The sequence below is a fragment of the Cucurbita moschata genome, unplaced genomic scaffold (assembly GCF_002738365.1).
Source record: "Cucurbita moschata cultivar Rifu unplaced genomic scaffold, Cmos_1.0 Cmo_Scf00022, whole genome shotgun sequence".
Lineage (NCBI taxonomy): Eukaryota > Viridiplantae > Streptophyta > Magnoliopsida > Cucurbitales > Cucurbitaceae > Cucurbita > Cucurbita moschata.
The window spans coordinates 1,129,484-1,155,206 of NW_019268538.1; the positions used below are offsets into that span (position 1 = coordinate 1,129,484).

The 25,723-nt window shown below is 34.5% G+C and overlaps 5 protein-coding genes and 1 long non-coding RNA gene across 10 annotated transcripts in view; 3 read left to right on the plus strand and 3 right to left on the minus strand.

The window, feature by feature from the left end:
* Window positions 1-5,493, minus strand: part of LOC111459248 (E3 ubiquitin protein ligase RIN2-like) — a 13,660-nt gene extending 8,167 nt beyond the window's left edge. The window contains exons 1-5 of one of the 3 annotated variants that reach the window (XM_023102053.1): window positions 5,378-5,493; window positions 4,445-4,875; window positions 3,933-4,010; window positions 1,458-1,544; window positions 1,252-1,373 (exon numbers count right to left, since the gene is read on the minus strand). In XM_023102053.1, the coding sequence (XP_022957821.1) occupies window positions 1,252-1,373; window positions 1,458-1,544; window positions 3,933-4,010; window positions 4,445-4,684 (527 nt within the window). In that variant the 5' untranslated portion in view covers window positions 4,685-4,875; window positions 5,378-5,493. Of the gene's footprint in view, window positions 1-1,251; window positions 1,374-1,457; window positions 1,545-3,932; window positions 4,011-4,444; window positions 4,876-5,247; window positions 5,264-5,302; window positions 5,319-5,377 lie in introns of those variants that run through there. The other 2 variants (XM_023102055.1, XM_023102054.1) reach the window with 2 other exon arrangements.
* LOC111459250 lies at window positions 3,278-4,438 on the plus strand. The gene is made up of 3 exons (XR_002713269.1): window positions 3,278-3,456; window positions 3,739-3,812; window positions 4,222-4,438. It is a non-coding gene; the product is annotated as an uncharacterized LOC111459250 (long non-coding RNA).
* Window positions 5,494-8,637: 3,144 nt separating the features above from the next.
* On the plus strand, window positions 8,638-9,187 carry LOC111459664 (glutaredoxin-C13-like). Its single transcript, XM_023102674.1, has one exon. The coding sequence runs from the start codon at window positions 8,708-8,710 to the stop codon at window positions 9,023-9,025; it is 318 nt and encodes a 105-aa protein (XP_022958442.1). The 5' UTR covers window positions 8,638-8,707; the 3' UTR covers window positions 9,026-9,187.
* A 1,525-nt stretch (window positions 9,188-10,712) lies between these two features.
* LOC111459804 (putative mediator of RNA polymerase II transcription subunit 26) lies at window positions 10,713-14,350 on the plus strand. The gene is made up of 2 exons (XM_023102873.1): window positions 10,713-11,327; window positions 13,378-14,350. Exons 1-2 carry the CDS (start codon window positions 10,774-10,776, stop codon window positions 14,024-14,026), a joined length of 1,203 nt encoding a protein of 400 aa, XP_022958641.1. The 5' UTR covers window positions 10,713-10,773; the 3' UTR covers window positions 14,027-14,350.
* Window positions 14,351-14,906: 556 nt separating this feature from the next.
* Window positions 14,907-20,750, minus strand: LOC111459684. Of its 3 annotated transcripts, none has more exons than XM_023102698.1 (4): window positions 20,601-20,750; window positions 17,531-17,759; window positions 17,354-17,455; window positions 14,907-16,017 (listed from the first exon to the last, which is right to left on the minus strand). In XM_023102698.1, the coding sequence occupies exons 1-4, from the start codon at window positions 20,607-20,609 to the stop codon at window positions 15,278-15,280; spliced, it is 1,080 nt and encodes a 359-aa protein (XP_022958466.1). In that variant the 5' UTR covers window positions 20,610-20,750; the 3' UTR covers window positions 14,907-15,277. The 3 variants fall into 3 exon arrangements, with proteins under 3 accessions (XP_022958466.1, XP_022958467.1, XP_022958465.1); XM_023102699.1 differs by lacking the exon at window positions 20,601-20,750 and adding an exon at window positions 19,748-20,584; XM_023102697.1 differs by lacking the exon at window positions 20,601-20,750 and adding an exon at window positions 19,525-19,740.
* Window positions 20,751-21,774: 1,024 nt separating this feature from the next.
* Window positions 21,775-23,781, minus strand: LOC111459824 (protein CDI-like). The gene is made up of 2 exons (XM_023102902.1): window positions 23,573-23,781; window positions 21,775-22,938 (listed from the first exon to the last, which is right to left on the minus strand). Exon 2 carries the CDS (start codon window positions 22,885-22,887, stop codon window positions 22,126-22,128), a length of 762 nt encoding a protein of 253 aa, XP_022958670.1. The 5' UTR covers window positions 22,888-22,938; window positions 23,573-23,781; the 3' UTR covers window positions 21,775-22,125.
* Window positions 23,782-25,723: the final 1,942 nt, after the last annotated feature.

Here is a 25,723-nt window from a genome sequence, read left to right on the forward strand (position 1 = left end):
AAAAAAAAAAAAAAAAAAAAAAAAAAAAAAAAAAAACAAGCCCACGAAACAAAAGATCACCTGCGAGAAAGGACTCAAATTCACGAGAATAAGACCCAATCCTTCTCCACTCTCTCTCTCTCTCTCATTCTCTCCCTCAATCCCTCCTAACGACTCAACTCAATGCCTCCAAGTCCAATACAATAATCCCCTTCCCTCTGGATAAAATTAGACAAAATTTTAAGAAACCACTGTAAACTAGAAATTAACATAGACTTTAAAAAAGAAACCACTCTCCAAAATAAAATCATCAAGGAACAAACTTTTCAGTTCATAAACAAAAATGTTAAAAAATTAAACAAACTCCAATAAGGAGTGAAACAAGAGAAAAAATAAAAATACACTAAGAATGGAAATGGTAGGTTCATTCACAGTGACAATAAGTACACCTCTAGCGTAGAAGTCTTGGAATAACTCAACAGCGTCCTTGAGCATTATTGAAAAGAAAATTTTTCTTCCTTTCTGAAGGATTGTGGCCTTCAAATCTTTGAGATCAATTCCAGAGGTTGGGCTTTTGGCCTTCAGATGAATCTTTCGTTTTGCTCTTTGATTTTCAGTTATTGAATGAAGTTGCTGCCTCTTGTGGATTTCTTCAGAGTTGAGTTTCGCATTGATTGGGCTGTTTGGTTGTTTGTTTTATTCTTTGCCTTTGTGGTATCGTGAATTTATCCTTGGCTGTTGCTGCCTTTCTTCCTTTTCTGGTGTGTTGTTTCAAGCTGGTTTATGCGGTTTCTGTTCAAAGCTTCAGTGGTTTGAGGAGCTTCCCTTAAAAATTCAGCTTTTGTTTGAAAGCTCTCTAAGAGTTTTTGGTGCTTTTAGTCTTCTGTTTTGTAGTTTTTATTGTTAGATTGTTCTTTGGTTCTTTTATTTTGTTTGGTTTGTTTGGTTTCTTCTCAGGCTCTAGTAATCTTATTCTTTTCGTTTTTCCTTTTGCCCCCATTCGAGTGTTTGGAATTTTTTTCTTCCTTTTCGTAGATTACGAAAAGTTTGTCACTTTTTCAAAAAAAAAAAAAAAAACAATAAGAATATACTTCATACCATGCCTGAAATACTATATATTATTTTTGGCAAGGAAAAATACTATTATCACAAATACAAAATAATATAAATATATAAACAGTATAAACACACTTATTTCATAAATGAAGCATAAAACTCTGAGTCCCCCAAATTTTGGATACCTTTAAGCTAAGAAAAAACATTAATCATTACCCAGAAAGGTCGACAAAGAGGACCAGCAATAATACAGAATATACACGGAAATATGTCCATGATGTGGCAGAAGGTGATGCATTCAGACGTTCAAGACGATCTCTAGCCAATGCTTGAAACATCTGTACAATATGTTGATGCAATAAGCCAAGTATTTGAATGAAACTTACATATCAAAATCCAGAGTAAAAGTAGCAGTATTTTACCTTCAATGAACATAAGACAGCCAACCAGATAGACCACAAGGCAGCATGATATTTTGTTGGAGGAACAACCAGAGGAAGAAATGTTCCCTGTCCCATGTTCATTAACAAATAAAAATTTATGAAATCGTAAACTTTCCCCCATATATTTAGCATATTGCATTCATCCGTATGCGTACAATCTGATGTCTATGTGTGTGAACTATGCATGTGTAGTTATATAGGTATTACAAATGAAGAGAAATCCTCTCACAAAGTAGAAAGTTTAAATAAATAAATAAATAAAAATTAAACATTAACGAAAAAAAGAGGCATAAACTCCTCCATCTCCCGCACTGGTACATTGAGGCATACCATGATTTAACAACTTCAGAATCTTTTCTTAACTTTGCTTAAGAAACAAATATTCAATGAAAAAAAGAAATTTACATCAAGAGTTAGAGAACAAAGCCTGAAATAGAGCAGTTAGAAAAAAAAAAGCTTTAATTAATACACCTAGAGGAAGAATAATTGGTGTATATATAAGAAACACTGACGTTCATTATCAAAAGAGAAGTTCAAAAAGATGAAGATGAAGTATCCCTGCCCAAGGGGACAACAGAGAAGCTTCCCTGTCGTCAAAGATATGAGTGAAAGTATCCATGAGGAGGCATGAGGAGGCTTCCCTGTCGTCAAAGGAGGTTTCTCGTAGCCAAAGAAGATAGGGAAACCTCCGAGAAATGTAACTCAAGGATCTTATTGTGATTCAAAAGTGTCTAATACAATATAGAAAACCCACTATTTATGGAGGATTTAACAACTAACTATTTAACAAATTAAAAAACTTAACCAAAACTAATAAACTAACTCACTCCATCACTCTCCTTCAAGCCACCCTATAAATCTCCCTACTTATTATTTATCCCGTTTTCCATTGCCAACTAAAGTTGGACAGTCCATGGAGAAACTCCTCAGAAACTCTAGCCTTCATCTTGTAAATGAGATAAAGTTTTCCTCCCCTTGGACCAAGGGGGTTACATTCACTGTTTAAGGGATAGAAATCAGGCTCTTCTTGCTAAATGGATTTGGCACTACCACAAGGAAAAGTCAGCTCTATGGAGGAGACTTATTGGTGCTAAATATGGGCCCTCAGTTCTAAATGCTTATCATAGAGTAACCTCATTAAATTCTGCCAAAGGACCATGATATTCGAAGCAGCAGGGACTTGTGGTCGATCGGAACTGAATTGACCTAGGGAATGGGGCCTCTACCACCATCTTTTTGAAAGACAAACGGACTGCCAATGGTTGCTTGGCCTCTCGGTTCCCTTTCCTTCATGCTTTGTCTCTCCACAAAGAACCTGTGACGGATATTTGGAACACAAACCTTTGTTTTTGGGCCTTAAAGCTTTGTAGATTTCTCAAAGACGAGGAAGCTTTTGAATGGGTGGAATAAAATGTCCTTTCACCCTTGCATCGCTCAAGAGAACAATTGGGTGGGTTTCTGGAAATAATGCTGCATTCTCCATAAAATCTCTTCTCCTTGGTATGTCTAAGGAGAAAGGTTTACACGCCCCCTTCTTGCAAAAGCTATATGGAAGAATCATTATCCAAGGAAAACCAAATTCCTTTATTTGGGAGATGAATCATAATCAACATGTGCTTTGCTGCAGTGACATTTGCCTTATTTGGTTCCTTCTCTTCATTGGTGCTCCCTCTGTAAGGCTATTGTCGAATCCCAAAGGCACATCTTCCACACTTGTGCTTTTTCCTGGAATTTTTGGAGCAGAATTTCATCCTCCTTCAATTGGACTGGTTTTTCCTCCTTTTGAAGCAAAGCAGTTTTTTAAGTTACGTACTGCTGGGTCATCCTTTCAGAAGACAGAAGAAATTATTGCGGCCGAACATTGTGAAGGCTTTTACTTGGGCTCTTTGGAATGAAAGAAAGCAAAAAATCATTGCTGAAAAGGACCGTATCTGGAAGAATGGCTTTGACCATGTTATATTTGTTGCTCCACCTGGGTGTAAATTGTCTCCATATTTTAGTTCCCGTAGCTAGGCTTCTCTTTTAACAAATTGGAGGAGCTTTTTTGTATGGGATTATTTTCCTCTTTGGTAAATTTCATACATCAATAAAATTGATTCTCTTAAAAGAAAAAGATATTACAGGCCAAGGCATTATAAATTTTTAATGGATTTCAACCATAACTTTCTTTATAAATTTTCAATATCCACACATATGATTTGAGATTATAGACAAAACAATTCATAGGCTAACATGCAAAACTCATTGCCTTCAAACACAGCTACCGTAAATGTGCAAACAGCAATAGGCTAAAGCCAAGTGGAAGTAAGATCATCAGATGAACATCAACAAGAGGTAAACAATCTCTAATTAACTAAAACCAAAAATAATTTGTTCCCACCTCAGAGGGCCCGAAATGCTATGCAAAATAACACAGCTAAGAATTTAAAGGAGATAAAATTGGAAAATACTAACCTTGTAAATGATATAATTAACAAGACGTTCCACCAGCTTCCGACTTTCTGATGAATACAGCTCAACAAAAAATATGGTCTGCTGACAAACAAATCTATAAGCATCAAAACAAACATCTTGGGGGAGAATACAAGCAAGAATTAAAGCACTTCTTCTACTGAAGAGTCACCATCTTACCGTAGATAAAATTATGGGAAAATGAGTGAATGGTGACTTGAATTTGCATTCTAGAAATTTTTAAATTTATAAATAGTCTCAAATAACAAGTTGATTTCTTGCATGCTAACAGAAACTCCTGGTTTATTATACCCCATTAAATAATTGGCCAAAAGGCCCAAGGCCATCCCTAAATAAACAATTGGCCATAGGAAAAAAGAAAACAAGAAGAAGTTCGGTGATCCTTCCTAAACCAGACTGCAAATATTACATAGTATAGCGGCGCTGAAATTAAGAGTTCATAGCTGCTCACTTCCTATGCAACACAAAACTCCCAAAATAAATAACAAACTTACCTTGAGAAATAGCATGAGTAGAACAAACACATTAAGTGCAAAATTAGCCAGCAGTCCTACAGTGACATAGGAACTTAAGAGCAAATCAATGACACGGCCAGCATTCTCTGTCTGAAAAGGATTTTCGCCAATTATTTTCTCTGATCTCAGGTTATCTATCGATAGCTCAGTCCATAGCTGGAGACCAATAAAACTCAACACTGTACACGCCGCAGAAAATGCTATATAGCTGACACCCATTGATGTTAGTTTAAGCAACTTTTCTAAGATCAAACTCTAGGAAAATCATCACAATGGAAGCTGCATTGTTCTTTGCCACTAATACCCAGCATCATCAACAGAGCATGGAACACAACAAACTGCCTAGCTATATAATCTCAGCTTCTGAATCAATTAATTAGTTGCAACTCTCCAAGCCAAAAAACTAGTACCTGTCATAATTGACATCAGTCGAAATGATCACATATAGACATAGAATTTCTCAAAAAAAAAACCCAAGTAAGGAAACCCCTCGATTAATTTAAGTAACACAAGAGTAAGAGATATAGCCGTAAGCATACAAAGACTCACTCAATGCCATGATTATTCGATAAAGTAAAATCTCTAGAAGAAGGTGAGAATTAAAATTAATTGATCAAATAGAGTAGACTGTAAATTCAATCAGCATCACCAACAAAAGGAGGGACATCCCAGGAGGAGCAATATTGCTCAAAACATCAAACCACTATGCAACAAATTCAATCAATCTGAGAGTACATATCGTAGAAAATCGAAATCCGGTTTCAAAAACTCATAAATCATACAAAATAAGAAGGATACCGAAAGTCAAGGCAAACAATTCGACCAATTGGACAGAACTTTGAGGAATGATCAAACTGACAAAGAGAAAGAAAACAAGATTAATCAAATGAAGTAGTCGGGGAAATCAGGGACCTGATTCGATCAGATGAAGCTCGTTAGCGTCGGTGCAAGTCTCCGTAATTGTAAATCGCCAGCTTCGCATTTCTCAAAGAGAAATTTCCGATTTTTTCTCTTTTTTTTTTAATACTTATTTCTTAAGCAAAATACTTTATTTATTTTGGCGGGTGTACGTGCGTCAGATGCATCAGTTCTTCTTTCTTCTCCAATATAATTTATTTTTATGGTAAATTTAATATAATTTATTTTTTAATTATAAAGATTTCCATTTTTTAATTACCATATAATAATTATTTTAGAGATTTTTTTTTTATTCTTCTAAAAGGAAATATGTGTAATATGTGTATAATGTTAGCAGAAAATTATTCGATTTTAGCCACGCACAAAAATTATAATATTTAATAACTTCTAATTTAATTATTTTATTTCATTTTATATGACTTTAAGTTTGGATAATTCTTACAGCTTTTCCATTTACAATTAAATATGTCTTTTTATGATTTATAATAAACTTTTATTTTAAGGGAATGTTTCAAAAACAATATTTTTATAATACCATCCTTCTTAAAAAAATTTAAATTTTGTACGAATATTACTTGATTTATTTGAGATTATTTACATTTATATTTAACAGAATTTTAAAATTTTCGAATATCTATGAATTTTAATAATTAAAAGTTTACGGACTAAATTTTTAATTTTTAAAATTTAAAGACTAAATAGACAAAATTTCAAAACTTGAATTAAATCCAGATTTATAAACTTAATTTGAAAATATATAAATAAAAAACATTTATTGCCAACTATTAAATTTTAAATTTAATTTTGGATGAAAATGAATACAAATATTAAGTTTTAAAATGTTTATTTTATTTATGGGGTCGGGTTCTATGGGGACCTATCCCAAATAGAGAGGGGATTCCCGTTTAGATAGAAAATGGGGAAGGAGTGGAAAATGTTATAAATGGAGCTAGGGATAGGATTATATGCTCTGTCTCCGTCCAATTCCCCACTCTGCATAATATAAATATATTTTCTGTGCATATATATATATATACGTGTTTTTTTTTTATTATATTAAAAGAAATAAATTAGTTTATTTCAATACTTTAATTATAATATTTAAACTAAAAATTATGTCTTAATTTTTTTTGTTTAATTATTAAAGACGATGTTATATTTTAATTTTAATTTTAATTTTTTGAAATTAGGTTAATAAGAACCTTACGACGATATATTTAATTTGATCTCGTCTAAAATAAACGAAAAATTTACCAGAAATAAAAATGAAATAGGTGGTGGGTCTCTATCGTGGTTCTAGTAAATTAATTTAAAAAAATAAAAATTAAACATAACTTTTTCAGGAAATTAAAAATAATATGACCTGTTGTTTGAATTTGGTTCCTTTTCTTTTATATTAAAAATTATTTATACTTCTATAAAATTTTAAATTATTGTTATCGTTTATTAAACTTTCATTGAAAAATCAATGTATCCTTAACTCATCCGACTTTTTTTAAACAAATAATAATAATAATAATAATAATAAACTATTTAATAACAAAAATAAAAAATAAAAATTTCAAGAATTTATTTAGGACGGTCAACTTATTGTTTAGCAGAGTAAAATTCTAGTCGTATTTTCAATACAAGAGTGTGTGTATGTGTGATACCTCAACATGATAAGGTTCGATTAGAATCTTGAGCCCTATAAAGTTGACGAAAAAGTTATATATATTAATATATATATATATGTGTGTGTGTATGTATATGTGTGATATCTCCACATGACAAGGTATGATTAGAATCTCGCGCCCCGTAAAATTGACGAGAAAGTTGGAAATTCTCCCATTCACATTACTTTTGTTCTACCCAAATTATCTGATGGTTCAAAACTCGAAAACAATATTTATTACGGTATTGTTGCGCTAAACACAAAAGGCTCTAACGAGCAAGAAACATGGACATATTGTAAAACGTACTAGCTTTACAACATGATCTTCTTATATGTCAATTACACATTGTTCAATAATACATTAATAACTTCATCAAAGTCGGGAATATTTTTCCACCACAATTTGCTTACGTCACTTGTTCTTTACGGGCCCCGATTCACTGTTCATGCACACACATGTTATAAGGAGATTCACACATTCTTTCGAGAAAAAGCTAGCTTCCACTAAAAGCTGGTTCGAATACATGTTCTTTTCAAAATAAAGCTGGTCAAAATAAAGTAGATATTCTCTCATTTTTATATAACAATAAAATATTAAATTGTGTTTGCTAGTAGATATGGTCTATTTTGGCCTTATTAGAAAAAATTTTATACCTAAGGAATGTTTCGTTCTTCTCTCGATTTTATTTTTTTGTTCTAGAAAGACGTAAATGTAATTCAAATGAGATTATAATTCAATATAGGAACAAATTAAAATTTAAATGAAGAATTTCTTGAAAAGCTAGCCTAAGGACTAGGTATGGATCAAGCTGGTCCTGCAAGAGAATCGCAGCCGTTCAAATCCTCCAGCACAAAGATTCAAAAGGTGGCGATTTTGTGGAATCCTTTGCTTTTTATTGAATCCTCCAACCGATCTTTCTTTATTTTTATTATTGTTCGTTCCCTCGTTCATGGAAAATATCATATTCACTCCTTTGAGACCTAGCGTCCTCTTTGATACAACGCCCGATATATAACTATAATACCATTTGTAACAGCCAAATCCCACTGCTAGCATATATTGTCCGGTTTGACCAGTTATATATCACCATCAGTCTCATAGTTCTATAAACATGTCTTCTAAAGAGAAGGGAACAAAACATTCCTCCCTAATAGACGAGTTCCAAAAACATTGAAGGAAAGCCCAAAGATGACAATATCCAGTACCCATGGGTTTAGGTTGTTACAACTAGTAACAGAATCAGACATCGAGCAATATATCAGCAAGAATGTTAGGCGCTCAAAGGGAGTGGATTGTGAGATCTCACATCGGTTGGAGAGGAGAATGCGAAACATTCCTTATATAAGTGTGGAAAACTCCCCCTAGTAGACGCGTTGAAAACCGTGTAGCTGATGACTATACATAATAGGCCAAAACGGACAATATTTGCTAGCCGTAGACAGTAACGCAACAAATAATCCCTGCTACTTGCAAGATTCTTGGTTAGTTTTGAATCTTTAAAGAAAGAATCCTCTTTGAACGATCCATCATTTTCAACTTTCTCTTATTTATATATATATATATATACTCCAAACACAAAGCATTAGAGCGCTAGCTGCATTGAGGCCCATCTCAAGCCAAGCCACCACCGCTACAACAAAGGGGATTGATATACAAGTTATTATTTGGGATGGAAAGGGTGAAGAGACTAGCAGCTGAGCATGAGGTGCTGATAATAAGCAAGACTTCATGCTGCCTTTGTTATGCAGTGAATGTGCTTCTAAGGGAGCTTGGAGTTAGCCCCTTGGTGTACGAGCTGGACCAGGACCCTGATGCCCGGGACATGGAGAAGGCTCTTGTAAGGCTACAAGGCTGCCATACGCCCCCCGTCCCCGCCGTCTTCATCGCTGGGGACCTCGTCGGCTCGACCAACGAAGTCATGTCGCTGCACCTCAGCGGAGAGCTGAATCGAATGTTGAAGCCCTTCAAGGTGGTTCAAGAGAACTAGAGCTTGTGACATGATGATCATATGGAACAACTAACTCAACCTTGGATTCTCCAAAACTTAGTAGCTTTCTATGTTATTATGTCGTGTGTGTAATGAATAAAACTAAGTGTATGTCAACTAGTCTCAATGTTGATTTGGGCTTTATAACATAGACCTTTTCTTTTCCATATTTTTAATTCTTATTTCTCGCTCTATTTCTAGATTTTTGTTCTTGTTCATTGTTATATTGTTATTTTTATCGGTTTATCGATCTATATGTAAAATATTCTAAGATCTATTGAAACTCTCCTGAAAAAAGAAAAAAAAAATAGTGATTATCTTGATGTAACTCGTACAAAATAGTGAAATCATGTCCAAAGTAAAGGAACTTGTAACCGCTCAATCTCACCGTTAGCAGATATTGTCCGTTTTGATCCGTTATATATTGTTGTCAACCTCACAGATTTAAACCGAGTCTATTTGGGTGGGAGAGATTTCCATCTTTTTGTAAGAAATGGTTTGTTCCACTTTCCAACCAACGTGGGATCTCACAATCCAAATAGGCAATAATTCTCAGCACAACGATCCAAGCCTTTGTTGAAGTAATAAACCAAAGTAATTAATTATGTAAAATTTGTATCAACTAAGAGATAAGACTAATTAGATTACCTGATCGTGATCGAAGATCTAGAAACAAGATTTGGAAACCTTGTTCTAAATTGAATCATTTCACAATGATCAAGGCAATTGAATGACAATTCTACCACAGGAATGCTTCAAACTTAGAAATGGCAAATATGATGATCGGATTTCTGAGAAAAAAACTTCTCCATTTGAGATCTGAATTACATTCATCTACGAATCTCATTTTTACATAACATATTGTGGGTATTCATAATCTCCTGACAAGAGACGTTTTGTGACCGATATTTAATCCCGATCCCCTTTCATCTCCACAAACGAAGTCAAATTGACCTATTTGACCATTACATAATTTATGAAATTAAAAATAATATTTTCTAACAAATGTTGACGTGGTTTCTTAGAGAAAACTTCTCCGAGATCTGAATTACATTTATCTACGAATCTCATTTTTACATAACATAGTGTGGGTATTCATAATCAATCCCGATCCCCTCTCATCTCCACAAACGAAGTCAAATTGACCTATTTAACCATTACATAATTTATGAAATTAAAAATAATATTTTTTAACAAATGTTGATGAGGTTGAGTAATTACCTAGACACCTGTTGTTGACATTTTTTAATCTTTCTGTCAATACATCTATTTATCAAACGGAGGCGGCCAGTATCCTGTACAATTAGTGTTTGACTCTGATACCGTACGATTAGTGTTTGACTCTGATACCATTTATAACAACTTAAGGCGACCAGTATCCTGTACAATTAGTGTTTGACTCTGATACCATTTATAACAACCTAAGGCGGCCAGTATCCTGTACAATTAGTGTTTGACTCTCATACCGTTTATAACAACCTAATGTCACTTACACTAGTCAAATGAAAACTAAATTTAAATTAGAAATATCAAAACTTTAAAATTTTAATTTAAAGATAAAATAGAAAATAAGGCTTATATATATATATATATATATATATATATATATTATCCAATAAATTTTAAGATTTTTTTGAAAGTAAAAAAATTAAAATTTTAATATATTACAAGAGCTGCGCTCGGGTACGGCCAATCCCACGATGGCAATTCGAATCTTCCATCGTCTGTGGGAACGGCGTCGGCCGTAGATGCCATTTCCCCTCTCATTCAGCAGAGTCCTCCGAGAAGCGATCGAAATGGACGAAGCCAAGGCGACGGCAATGGCTGCTCAACACCAACAACAGCTGCTACTGCAACAGCACAAACAGCAACAGCAACAGCAGCAGCAACAAACTCAGCAGCACCAGCAATTTCTTCTTCTTCAACAATTGCAGAAACAGCAGCAGGCTCAGCAGCAGGCTGCCGCTATCTCTCGCTTTCCTTCCAATATCGACGCCCATTTGCGCCCACCGGGTCTTCATCTCCGCCCTGGATCCATTAATCTCCATCAAAACCTTAACCCTAATCCAGCCGCGTCTGTTCCTAATTTGCAGTCTAACCCTAGTCCCACTCAACCACCGTCACAACAATTGCAGCAGCAGAAACAGCAGCAACAGCAACAACAGCAACAACACCAGCTGCAACAGAGGGCAATGCGAACCGGAAACCAGGCGGAACTCCAGATGGCTTATCAGGACGCTTGGCGTGTGTGCCATCCTGACATTAAGCGCCCTTTTGGTTCCCTTGAAGATGCCTGCGAGAGGTTCGTCATTTTGAAATGCGTGTTTTTAGTGCAGTTTTTTTTGTGTATGAAGTTCCTAAATCATATAATTATGTTTTGAAGACTATTGCTAGCGAGGATTTTGCTTTTATTTGGAATAACAAATTTTCACTGGGTAATTTCTTGCATTTATCATTCTTTTAAACTCTGTTCCGATCATTAGTTTAGGACCATGGATTATGGCGTGTGCTTAAGGAGCTTAATGGATTAAGAAGACACCTGTAGAAAAGGAAACTAGTAGTATGTGTGTTGAGATTACTAAGCACACTGCATAAAAATTTGGCTCCCCTTGAATATGATGCATCTGGTGCAGTAGATCTAGATTCTATTCTTGCAATTATGAATTGTGTTATGCAAATTCTAATTATTGCTTGGATTGGTGACTGACTAACTTTTGTTTCTCGACACGAAAAGGGCACGCAGAAAAAGCCCACCAATGGAAGTCGAACGTTAGCTATGCAAAAAAGGCTTCCAGTTCCAAACAACAAAACCTAACAGAGAATTACAATATTCCTTGGAAACCGAGGCCCAAGTAGAGGCATTAAGCCTAATGAGAAACCACACCTCCTCCTGATCATCCTGTGAATCATGGTGTTCCAGGGAGATTGTAGGCGAAGTTACAATGAATTTTTATCCAAATTCTGTTCTTATAGCAATTCTAATAGACTGGAACTATTTCCTCCCTTGATTTCTTAATCTACTTTGGGCCTCAATATAATATTTTCATACTGCGTATGGCCTCCCTTTCTACGGATTTCTCTAAGACAAATCAGGAGGCAAGAGCAAAACTTCTGTATTGAGGAAAGTTCACAATCTCCGCATTTCTGTTAACATTGACAAGGTTAATGTGGTTTCTTCTCAATGAGTTTATGTTTTCAAATGAGAATCCTTAGCTGGGACATTAGGAGTTTGCAGGCCACGTACAGTTCGGGCTCTCTGTTTGGTAAATTTTTCAAGCAATAAAAGTTTAGTAATTTGGGTATCTTCTTCCTAACTTCATTTGGGGCTTCCACAAGATTGGCTGGCCATCTTTTAATTTCCTCGGGTTCTCCGGTGATATTATTATAATGGGGATTTATCCATGATCCATGATCCTTGATGGAGGTGCTCTCTCTCTCTTTCTTAATCTGAGACTTCTCGTTTTATTCATTTATATTTAATTATTATTATCATCATTTTTCATTTTTTTGTGCCTGTGGCTGTTCCTCAAGACACTAAAGACTTAGGAGTTGAATTTGAAAGTTCAGTGGGCTTTAGTGAGGAGACATGGATACCGGTTGGTGATTTCATTGTCCTGCGGCGGTCTTTTGGGAAATCCTTACTGACCATGTTACTTGTATCATGAAGCCCTTCTATAGGATTATAGATCTCCTTTAATGGATGTCCTTGATGCTTTGGAAAGTGCAAGTTCAAATGCTTGTGGAGGGGGATGAAAATACTCCCTTTTTTCAGGATTGATGCTGCAAAAAGTGAGGGAAAACTGAAGAATCCATGTTAACTCTTTGGACTATCTGGGCGGAGAAAATGGAAGGTCTTTCAAAATTTAGGAAGATCCTTGAGGGAGTTTGTTTTAATAGTGTTTCTTCTACTGGGTTCTCTCCCAAGATTCTCTTTGTTCCAAATTATAGCATTTCTTTATTTGTTATACCCTATTGGATTTTCTTTTAGTGCCGTCCCCTCTCGTGGCTTTGTTAGTCATTTTGTATGTTTCATTTTACCAATGTAGTAGTTTCTTATCTCTCTTTTGTAGAGTCAAGGATACATTGATAGTTACAATCCCCATACTACCTATAATTCTAAAAGTTCATTGATCGTTATAATGATACATAGGCGAGATCGATCCCTTTAAAATTTAAAGTAGTTACATATGGTCTTCGCCTATTCCTTCTATTACTTGGTTGTTTGTATGAGTGTGAAAGAGCACTGGATAACTTGGAAGTGTTGGGAGTAGCATGCTTTATAGCATCTATTCCTCCATATTCTTATCACAATTTGATGATTCATTGATGCATTATGCAAAAAATTTGTACAGGCTGTTGCCATATCATGTGGTGGCTGACTATGAGGCCGAAGAAGATGATAGAATCCTCGACTCTGATCCAACTGGCCAAATGCTGTCACGCTCTCAGCAGTGGGATCATAACATCTCGGCCAAAATTTCTGAATTCATTGCCACTTTTGAGAAGCAGGTGTTGGCCTTTAACATCATAACTCGCAAAAGGACACTGGGGGAGTTCCGTTCAGAAGAGAGATTGATGTTTGAACAAGCCCTTATGCAAGAGGAGAAACGGAACCTCTTGGAACTAAAAGCTGAGATTGAATTGAGAGGGAAGGCTGGAAGAGAGGCTCATGATGCCAAAATGCGGATGGCAGCAATGATGCAGACGACTGACCTAACGAGGGCTGAACCACAGGCTAACGAAATGATGGTTCGTGGTCCCTTGAGAACAGGTGCGCATGTTGGGTCCCAAAGCAGCGATGTTCGAGTTGGCCATAGTGTTGGGGAGCAGGAGCAAGTTCATCCAAATGAAATGGTCAATGGATGGGGAAACAACAACACACAGGGAGATGATAAAGAAGCATCAGAGGATCTATTAAATGATGAGGAGGCTGAGAATGGCGATACAGGCATGCATGATAGTTGGCGCGAAGTCGGGGAATTTGACCTGAACACGAGATGAAATCTTGGTTTAACAGCTTAACAATGGAGTTTAAGTGAAGTAGAGCTGTTTTCTCCAATCATCGAGGTTCGTTTAAGATGAGATGTGCTTGTGTATTTGACGAAACATGCTTGCATATGAGACGAAAGCCGAATTACCAGTCGAGGATGATGGGTACGTTGGATCTTTGTGTAGGAAATACATGTATTACTTGTACTTCTCTATATTGGTGATAGAAGTATTACAATTTCCGAGAAGGAACATGCTGTACTTAAAAAGTAGTATATGATGTGATAGAAAAAAGATTTGGAAAGTAGCAAGAAATTGACGAGAATATGCTTTTGGCTTTTCTATGAGTTTTTTTTTTTTTTTTTATTGTATTCAGACTTTGAATTTTAAAATTTAAAATGTAGAATTATGATAAAAATGATTACTTTTTAAAAATAAAAAATAAATACAGTATTCAAGTTATAAATTCAATTTATTTTTGTTAAATTAAAATATTTAGACATTATATGATATTAATTCCAAGCCTATATATATTGACATGCTCTTCTAAAAAGTGCTTATGAATGGATAAAAATAATTTTGAAATAACAATAAAAAAAAATTGGAAAAAAGTGGAAGAGGGCTTCCAATTAATATTTTAAAAAAAAATTATAATCAAAATTTATCTTCTTGAGGATTATTGGGCCACATTAGTTAATTTAGTGGAAGGTTATTGGGCCACATTGGTTAATTTAGTGGAAGATCATAGATTTCTAACTGAGGAATACTATCTCCATTAGTATGAAACCTTTTGGGAAAGCCCAAAGCAAAGCCACGAAAGCTTATGCTTAAAGTGGACAATTTTACTAAGGGAAGATCCAAGATCTTTCTAATGCTTTTGTAAGGAATCACATACATGAATCTTAATATTTCAGCTAACAAATTTAGCAAACAACCAAACCTCCCATTCCCAGAACAAAGTTGGGAGGGTTTTTGAAAATGAGAAAACCAATCAAGAAAACAAACATTCCTCAAAGAGCAAGTGGCCAACTACATCTAGAGCTTTGTCTTTTCAACCCCAAATATATCACTCATGGCTTACTTAAAATTGCACCCCATTGAAGAACACAATGCATCAAACATCTAAAACCCTCTACTAACTAACCAACCAAAAACTGAAACCGAAACTGAAAATGGGAGGAGAGAGAAGATGGTGCTCAATAAGAATTGAGATCATACTTTGAAAATGGGACATGCAAAGAATGCACAAAATCTAGAATTGTCCTACAAAATATTGGGGAGTTGAGAGTCTAATCTCTGTTGCAATTCCTTGATCTTCAAAGACAGTTCTGTTTTCTGCTCCTTGTAGCTTTGTAATAAATATTCTTTTCCTTCTATCAACTCCTTCAAGTCCCCCACCTCCTTTTTCAACATCTCAATCTTCTCCCCATCTCTTACTTTCTCAGTTAGCTCAAAATTGCAATTGACATCCATATAGCCATTTACGTGACCGTTTCTTGTCTCATTTGGCCAACTTCTTACCGTGGAAGGTGACTTATCTTTGGGGCTTGCTTGCCCCAAACAGTGATCTGCAATTACTTTTCTAAGCCTCTGAATCTCTCTTTCTGAATCAAACAAGTCTTGGTTTGAAGCATCAAGCTGTGACTGTAAATGGGAGGAATGGGCTACCTGAGCTTTAAGAGAATTTTGCAAGTGAACAATTTGATCTTGCATTTCCAGTATCATATCATCCCTCCTTTTCAACTGGTGCCTCAACTTATGAATCACTTCACGCTTGCTGAAGATATCAGAACCAGACTCTGAAACACAAGGTGAATCCGAGCAGTTTGAGTGGTGGAATTGCTTTGCAGGCAACTCGAGTGGGTCAGGAGATGATGCCCAAATTACACCGTTCTCCTTGTTGAATTCGGAAGCAGGAACCATAACCAAAGGAAGAGCGCTTTCAGAGGCAACCACCATTTGGTCAGTAGGTGGACACTTCACATCCGTTGTACACTGCGTCCCTGCATATTCAACACAACGCCGTCATTAGAACACAAACAATAGTAAAATAGAGCCAAAAGCTGCATAACTTATTCAACTACCAACTTAAAGGTCACAAGTTGAATCAGCCAAAATGAGAATCTTCATCTATTGAATCTCACTCATTAAGGCAATAGTTAGATAAAAACAATAAAACATTGTGATATCTTTCCAACAATTTATGAGAGTCCCTTTTGAAACCTCATTTCTCGTTTGAGGGCAACCCATAAGGATGGAGCCCAAACTTCCTATTTATTTAAAAGTAGTTGGTGTGGAATTAAAAGGGGAAATTACGAGGAGAATTGAAAGGGGAAAAATTTAGCCCCACAATCCCAAAGACAGACTATGCAAGATGAAATGCCAACACTAAGTGCAGCGAACATGGAAAGAACAAAGAAATCCAAACAGGGCCTGGTCACCATGCCAGCACGGAAACAACCTCCATGAAGGTCCAGTGGGATCCTAATGTAGCTATCGCTGCAGCATGATTTCCAAAACGATGCAAGGCCATGACAAAGGTTAGCATCATAGCACAGTCCACAACAACCTTCCCCCCAATCTCGAGACATGATATGGCAAGAGGGAAACCCCTTCCAGATGACTCATGGAGAAGAACCCTCCTCTCTCCTGCATGCTATGGCTAGAAGGAAACCCCCACTCTAAAAAAAGATGGTTTCGAGGTATTCAGCTTTCAAATTTTGAAAACACCTCAAACCTGTTTTGAAAATAAAGCCCTTCTAAGTTATCAAATCCAGATTGAGTTTTCAAAAATTGTGCCCACCAAACAGCTATTTCTTAAATTTATTTATTTTGCCAATCTAAAAAAAGGGAAATAAATAAGCAAATAAAAACAAAATCCAAATCACATACCAGATAGGCCCTGACTTGTCTAATACAAAACAACTATTTTCTGCACTAAAGCTATTAAACTCCCATGGAATAGGTCAGCCTCAATCTTTATTTTCATAAAAGAAGAAAAGCACCTAAAGAGACAAAAAACCAAAATTTTGATATTCTTTTAAAAAAAACAAGAAACAAGATCTTTTGATACTGTTGAAGATGTCTATTGTTGGGACCTAGAGACATCAAAATATTCCAAGTGCGAGTCTTCAAATTGACAAAAAAATAGAAACATGCACATCATGTTGACAGCAGAAGATCCAAGAAACATATTAGTAGAATCCATACTACATGAGAAGGTAAAACACAAAAATGCAAACACACAAAAATCTCATTAGCTCAGCAGCTAACTGAACACCGTGTTTACAAAGTTAATCTATCTTTTTTCCTTCTAAATGAAAGATTACAAAAACCAACCTGGCATACAGTTGAAACAACATTCATCACCTCGTGTAAATGAATATACATTCGAGCAACGACATCCAGCAGCCTTTCTTCTGTCAGAAGATTTCACATTTCCTGAGCAGTAAATAACTCAAGAGTTAATAAGCTTCAACCAGGCATTTTTCTTCAATCATTAATAAATAACAAGACCTGTTAAAGAACTGCCACTATCCTTCAGCTGCCTTGTGTCAAACACTTGTTTCAGCTTGTAACCTAGGCGAACTGATAGGGTGCTCAATAATGCACCCCCAGCAATCAGAACCCAATTTGGGCCCTCGTTGGAAGAAATTCTAGACTTCTGAGCTCTAGGACCTCGACTTGTTCTTGGAGTCATTTTAGGATCTAGAAGCGTGGAAGATGTTCCCAGATGATTCAAGCTCTATAATGAGATATATATCAGAAAAAGATTAAAAAATAATTTGATTGCCATCAAGGTTGATCATGTAAAATGCATAAAAAATAGTATGAATTTTGTTGCTTTCAAAGTGAAAACCCATGGTTTCAAATTCTATGAACATTGGTGACACGAAGAATAATATTTTATGAGTGCAAAAACAGGTAACGGAAGACAGCAATGAGCATCTAATTGTAACAAAGAGTAGAATATTGATATTGGTGGAAATGTAGAAGATTCACTTTGCAAAAATGTTGTTGGAAAAGTAGGTGGCGACTTAAATCTAGAGAAATGTTATCAAGAGTGAAATTGGAAAATTGTCTTGCCTAATATCACTGATAATGCAGCAGACAGTAATGAGCTTCTAATTGTAACCAAAGAGTAGAATATTGATATTAATGGAATTGTAGAAGATTCACTTTGCAAAGTGTTGATGGAAAAGTAGATGGAAACATAAATCTGGGGAAATGTTATCAATAGTGAAATTGAAAAATTGTCTTGCCAAATGTTAATGATAAGGTTCGAAAGAGAAGCCCATTCATTGTCTTATCTCCAACTTAAATCTAGAGAAATGTCACCGAAGTCGAAGAAACTTGTTAAAAAAAAAAGTGTTTGATAATATTGAAGAAATTTCAATACTGGATAAAATGAACTAACAACTCTTCATTTTTAATATTTATATCTATATACATAAGCAATATATGCAAACCTACAAATAGTACTGGAATTTGTAACTATCCTTGAAGAGAGTTCATTTTTTAATTTATAGGGGTTGGGATTTAATGAACTGGTGTTGCTTGTAGTCTGGAGAAATACACACAAACCTAAGTAATTATAAACAACATTAAACATCAAAATATGAAAAAAAAAAATCAGGAACACCTAATTAATTTGATATTGGAAGTCAAGCCCATAAGACTGAGTAAATCCTCTAGCAATTAGTCTGTCCTTCGATCTCTCATCCTTTCCATCAGTCTTATGCTTCACTGTAAAGATCCACTTACACCCAACAATTCATTTTCCACTAGGTAGACCTACCACTATCCACGTGCCATTTTTCTTAAGAGCTTCAATCTCATATTGCACAACTTTTCTCCTAACTAGTCACACATTTAAAATCACCTGTTAATTTATTTATTGAAAGTTAATATAACCCAAGTCTGGCACATGTGATACAAAGTTAAAATATAAATTTTGAGTGCCTCTAATTGAACTTATTCCAACCATTTTATAGTATTACACATCTACAATTTTCAAAAAGGAGTTGGAGTTGGAGTTGTTAGCTTGATAGTTTTGAAACAGAGATGCATTCTCTGTCATATGACCTGATGCTCCGGAGCCTAAAATCCAAGGTTGTATCCCTTCTTTACTAGCTATCAAGGGAGTAGGTATAACTTTTTGTGCAACCAGTCATCCATTTGTAGTGCATCTATTTGTTCTTTCCTAAATGGTGTTGACTCTGAATTGACAGAATTATCACAAGCTACATTAGCCATATAGGCCCTACCATCATGATCATTGCTATGCTTAGGTTTCCAATCATCAGGCTTCCCATGGATCTTCAAGCATGTGTCTTTTATATTAATCACCTTTTTGGAATTTTCACACAAAGGTCTTCTTTTGTTTCTGCTTATTGTCACGTTGTACTATGGGTTAAAACTACGGGGAGCAAGTGCATAAGCTTCCAAAAGTGTAGAGATTGGTTCTAATTTTCTCATCGTTACACTTTCCTCCTTTCTGTTTGCCTTACTTTAGAGAAGGCTTCACAGAGAGTTGGCAACGGCTTGGTTCCCATGATTCGTCCTCAAACTTCATCAAGATTGTTGTTAAGACCAAGAAGGAATTTGAATGTCCTATTTTTTCTCAAGAATTTTCATGTATTGAGTTGTATCGTCAACATGCTTCCAGTATAGACTAATGCAACTGTTGCAAATGACGAGAGAATATTAAAGTATTCAGTAAGGATTGATCACCTTGGCACAGTAATACTATAGCACAAGTGCACAACATCACTATCTTCTCCTTGCCACAGATATTACAGTAACACTTGAAAAACTACAGCTACGCAACATCCTTAGCTCGTCCAATCAAAATTCTCAGTCATTCTATCTAGAAATATTGGTCAGCACGCACACAAAGTAGTTCATGAAGATAGTATGATAGAATTTCCACAATGAAGCATGAGATGTTTTCTAGTATGTCATACATGATATTTTCAGGGTATGATGTAGCAAACTCTTTACGAAGATGGCATTAGATGCCTGCACCTTTTAAAACACTCGTCTATTCTTCATCTACGATGTTATTTCCCGCATATAACAACAGTTGAAGTTTATATTGCGCACGATTAATTGGAATTCATTTACATCAGCACCACCAAACGTGCCATTCGATCAGATGTCTAACTAGAATCTAAATTCATGATAAATTTTAACACGTCTGTTTTTGTAGAATTTCAGCGTTATCAGTCACAATTCACATAAGCAATAGAAAATCGCGTTACCGTCAGATACATCTAAATATTGGAACAGCTCAGCATTTTAAGATAAAAGCTAGAATCAAGCTGTTCCACAAGAACATCGAAAACTTCAGTCGTATAAAACCGAAACAGTCACCAGAAACTCCGTAAGGCAAATGAAATCTCCAGAAACGAAAGAAATAGGTTCCAGTTGTAATAAAAGTCAAAACGCGACACATTTTGTAGGCAAAAATACCACAGCAATGCATTAGCTCACACGATCGAAGAGCGGAAAAAAGAAAAGAACAGGCAGCAACGGCAAAAATCAGAAAAAGTAATTAGAAGAAGAAACAAAGAGAGAGAAAAACCTGACTCATTTAATCAATCGATGCTTCAGATTTCTGATTCAGAACCTCTATCTTCTACGAAGTCCATTTCTGGTAAGGCGTGAAACCAGAAACCCGGAGAGAGAGACAGCGAAGAGAGAAGGAGGAACTAAAAGTGGTTCGTAAATTCCAATATTTATTACAGATAGAAATACATAAATAAATAAAAGAAGGAATTATATATATTATTTATTTAAAGCTCCACGTCAGCCATTCAGCGGTTCCCCGAACCCTTCTCTGGGAATTTTCCGGTCCTTCTTTTGGGATTTTATCTCTTTTTTCTTTTTTTTCTTTTTCTTTTTCGTCAAAAATAACACAATCTAATAATTTTTTTTTCTTTTAAAGATATTTATTTTTTAAAACAAATATTTCATGCATAATTATTAATTAATATAAGTTAATGGAATGACTAACATAAATATTAATTAATTGCTTTTTATCAGTAAAAGCTTAGCTATTTTTTAAAATCATAATTAATAAAATTGTCCTAGTAAAAACTTGATCAGACAGTAAATTAATTTCTCTACTTGCAATTATTTGTTTATCTGCTTTTTTAATAATATTTAATCTAAATTAGGCTAACTTTATTTTCTTTTTCAAATTCATCTGTAATACTTTAATATATTATCTAATTATTTTTTTATGTAAAAAGAAAAAAAGTATTAAATGGAGGATTGCCCATAGTAGAAAAAGTGAAACTCTTTTACCATGTTGAGATTGATGCCTTGCGTGCAGCCCTATGTTTGTTTTTACAAAAGATAATTTGGCTTCCCACATCTTTGTCCACATTCCTTAATCCTACGCTTATTCGATTTCTCATCTAATACTTATAGGCATAAGAATTCGTACGCTTATTTGATTTCTCATCTAATACTTATAGACATAAGAATTCGTAAAGCTTGTTTGAAGGACGGGTGTTATTGCCCCATATAATAGGTAACTGCACAAAGAAACTTTGAGCTTAGTCAACATTAATGATTAGAATCAAAAAACTTGAGTAGCTGCATCAGCTTCTAAACTCAATCGAGTTGTGCCATTTTACTTATTCATACACCATGTGACAAAATAATCATTATCGGGCTGAACAACTCAACGATAACTCGAGGAATATAATTCAAAATCAAAATCATTGTCCTAACAAACAAATGGGTTCTCAAATAATAAATTTTGGGTATTGCAATTGCAAGCTAAAATTTTACATTCATCACATAGTTTGTTTCTTATACAATTTTACATAATATACTATATAATAAATGGGGAAGGAGATTCCAGCCTATAACTTGGGGAATGCTTAAGAAAATACACTGCTAATGTCTGATCACCTGAGTTAGGCATAAGTATCAGACGTAATTTTATAGAATATTGTATAAGAACTCCATACACAATCAGACATTCCAACATAAAATCTAATCTAAAGAATATTAAGCCAAAAGTTCAAAGAATTTCAAATGCCACCACTAAACATCAAGCAGAACAACTTACTTTCATGCGGTGCTTATTATCTCATCTATTCTTCAGATTTCTTCTTAGCCTCCTTCTGATACTCCTCCATTTCTTTCAGCCAGAGATCTGCAAATTCACAATTCTTCCAAGCTTCGAACCACGGCCCACCGCGAGTGTAATGGATTGCTTTAGGGAGAGTGCTCAAATCACCCTCCACACTCTTGTTATGGCCCTCAAGAAAGTTCCAAACAAAAGGGATTGACCCAATTTCGTCATCCTCGAGCCATTGAAACCTATGGAGAAAAGCACCAGTTTGGGTGTTGACAGCCTCAGGTGTCAAGACCTTGTTCTTTGGATGGCCACAGTTGTACAAAACCATTGAAGACCAGTTCTTCCTTGGGTACACAGTTTGAACTGCACCATCCATTTTTGTAGTTTCTTTTGGTGCATAATCATGGTGGACACACATAATTGCATATTTATTGTCAATCAAGTCCCTCAGTTCCTTAATGTCAGCTAGATACAGAAAATCACAGTCCACAAACATTGCCCATCCTTTGTAATTTGCCAAATACGGAGTTAAAAACCGGGAAAACGAGAACTCTGTGCTTTCCAATTGTCCTCTCTCACGCCAATACACACCATTCTTTCTCAGATCTGCCTGCTTGATTGGAATGATCTCAACAGGGATTGAAGATCGTTTCAAGATGGAATGGCGACAGACCTCATAAGCAAGATCTTCACTAACATCATAGCCCACAAAGATCCTAAATGGTTGCTCCAACCCTTCAACAGCAGAATGAGTCTCTCCATTACAAGAACCCATTGGAAGCAGATGGTTCTGGCACTAAATCTTCAGATTCAACACTCTCCAATGCTAAAATTGCAGTAATTCAACCAAATTTTAGCTACCAAATAATAAAATGCTATAGAGAAACAGCGATAAACGTAAACGATGTCCTTAAACACAGAATCCATTGAAGGCCACAAACATTAAAATTCCATAAAGTATCGAATCACCATCACTAGACCCAAATTTCCAATTCACAAAATCATTTCTAAATCAACAACGTTGCAGGATTCTAACACAACACTTTCCGGATGGTGGTTTGATAATTTATAAGACCTCAAATACTATAGATCATATACATTTGCCACACGAAAAAAAAAAAAAAAACAAACCACCGCCAGAGAAACGGTTATCTTCAAGGGAGCAAAACAAAAGAAACAGAGAGATCCAATAGGGAAATGAAAAATAATCCCACAATGTTAAAGATTTCAAATTAGAAAGAACACAAAACGACCGACACATTTCCAAACTCATATAAATAATAATCAATAAAGAAACAAATGCAAAGATATATCACAGCCTCGTAAGATCCAAATCGTAACAAGTGATTCGAGAAGACGAACACGAAAAAAATCCAATACAAGTAAGAAACACGAAGAAAATGCATCAGATCTGATTGAATTGCGGAAATCAAAGAGAAAAAGAAAGGATTGAAGTGTACCAAGAAACAGGCAAATGTAGATCTTGGAAGAGAAAGAAGAAAACAGTCAATTTTGAATCGGTTTGCTTCTGGTATTTGTAGATTTGAGAAGAAGATCTTGGTTCAAGAAATGTAGAGAGATCGCTCTAAATCGTCTGCGAGGGAGAGAACTTCGCGGGTACGCTCCTTGGGTGATGGACGTCGGGGAATTCGGGGGAGATGATATAGAGGGTCCAGCAAGGAGCACGTGTTCACTCCCCACTTTTTATTTTAAAAAAGGCAAGAAAAATATAAATATTTTATATTAATTTTTTAAAAAAATAGCAAAGCAAAGATGTTGTCGGTGAAAATACGGAAGACTTAGATTTTTTGAAAATTAAAATAAACTATTAATAAAATGTTAATTTGGCTGGCTATATTTTTAAAAAAATATACCAATTTTATTAAAAATATGTAAATTAACAAATAACTTATATCATTTTTAAAAAAATAAAAAAGTGTATATTAATCTATAATCTTTTTTAATATTTCATAATTGTTTATGCACAAAAAAAATATATATATATATATATATATATACCAGTTGTCAACTTCTCTTGATAGTCATATGCAATAAGGTGTTGTTGTTGTCTCTTGTTTACACTCCAATACCACACAAATTTCAATTTCTCAAATTTGTTCTTAAAACTATATTTCGAAATCACTCTGCCCTCGTTTTCTAAAATTTTCCTTTTGAAATCGGGCTAGAGGCTCGAGCATATATCGCTTAGCAGTAGGCGACATAAAAACGAATACGCTTAACTCACTTATGAGAAGTGAGAAGTGAGTGCGACACAATTGTAACTCTCCTACCATTAAAGTGGAATAGTTCAGTTGGCCAAAAGTTTTTTTTTTTTTTTTTCCTGTGGTTGGTATGGAAACAATGGGCACTTCTCTCTCCTAAATATTATTTTCTAAAATTCATCATTAATTTATTTATACCTTTTAAGGTAAAATATCTGTTTTTATTTATATAATAATAATTATTATTTAGGGTGTAATACTGATGGGAAACCAGGAGCGTAACTAACCAGGGGCAGGGGCACATGTTTTTCTTTTTCTCAATTTACTAGATTATTATTCAATTAAATTAATAAAAATATCTATAAATTTTGTATTTTATCTTAAATTAAAAAATAAACAAATAATACTTTTAAACTTTTAAAATTAAAAAAAACACGTGATAGGAATCGAGACACATCAATCATACATATATTTTAATGAAGATGTGAAGAAAATGCTGTTGAAATTATCAAAAGATATTTCAATTTATGCCACGAAAAAAAATGAAGTTTTATTGTTATAAATTTTAGTTGGACTACAATTTATAGTAATTTAGAATTATTGTATTGTATTGTATTAAATGTATTTTAAGAATTTTTATTTACTTTAGGTTACATTTACATTATAGTTAATTATGACGCCTAAAGTATGAATGTTACTAACTCTTTGAATGTCTTTGATAATTTCATTTTGAGGCTATGTAAAGCCATGTATGTTGTATTTGTAAATAGACTTAAAAATATAATAAAATGAGCATTTGTGCTTCCTTTAGCCAATGGCTAAGTCTCTTTGCAATTACGTGTAGTTTAGGTTGCATGTAGAATCATTTAAGTTCGACATTATAAATTTTGCTTGTAAAATAATTCAAATCTCAAACGAATGTTTTTGCCTTAAAATATTTGATAAAAAAGAATCATTTAAGTTAGATATGGTCGATCTTGCTTGTGGAGTGATTCAAATCTCAAACAAATGTTTTTGCATGAAGATATTTGATGAACAAGATAATCAGAATCTTATTGTTCTTCAGTGATTTCGTTAGTTTTGAATAGAAAATGTTATTACTTTATTTCAAAAATATCATTAAACTTTTAATAGTATTTCAAAATTTTCATTAATGTCCATTTTTTTAAAAGTTCGTTTCATAAAATTTTAAAGTAAGATTAACATTATTTACTTTCATAGAAAAAAAATTAAAAATTATTATCGTCAATATATAAACAAAAAATATCGATACTTTATAAATTATTTTGAAGGTAAGAAAAATTTAATTTTTTAAATTTTAAATAATATTTTTTGAAAATTTAAGTGTATTCTTGAAATTAAGGATCAATGGTTTCTATTCAAATTTGT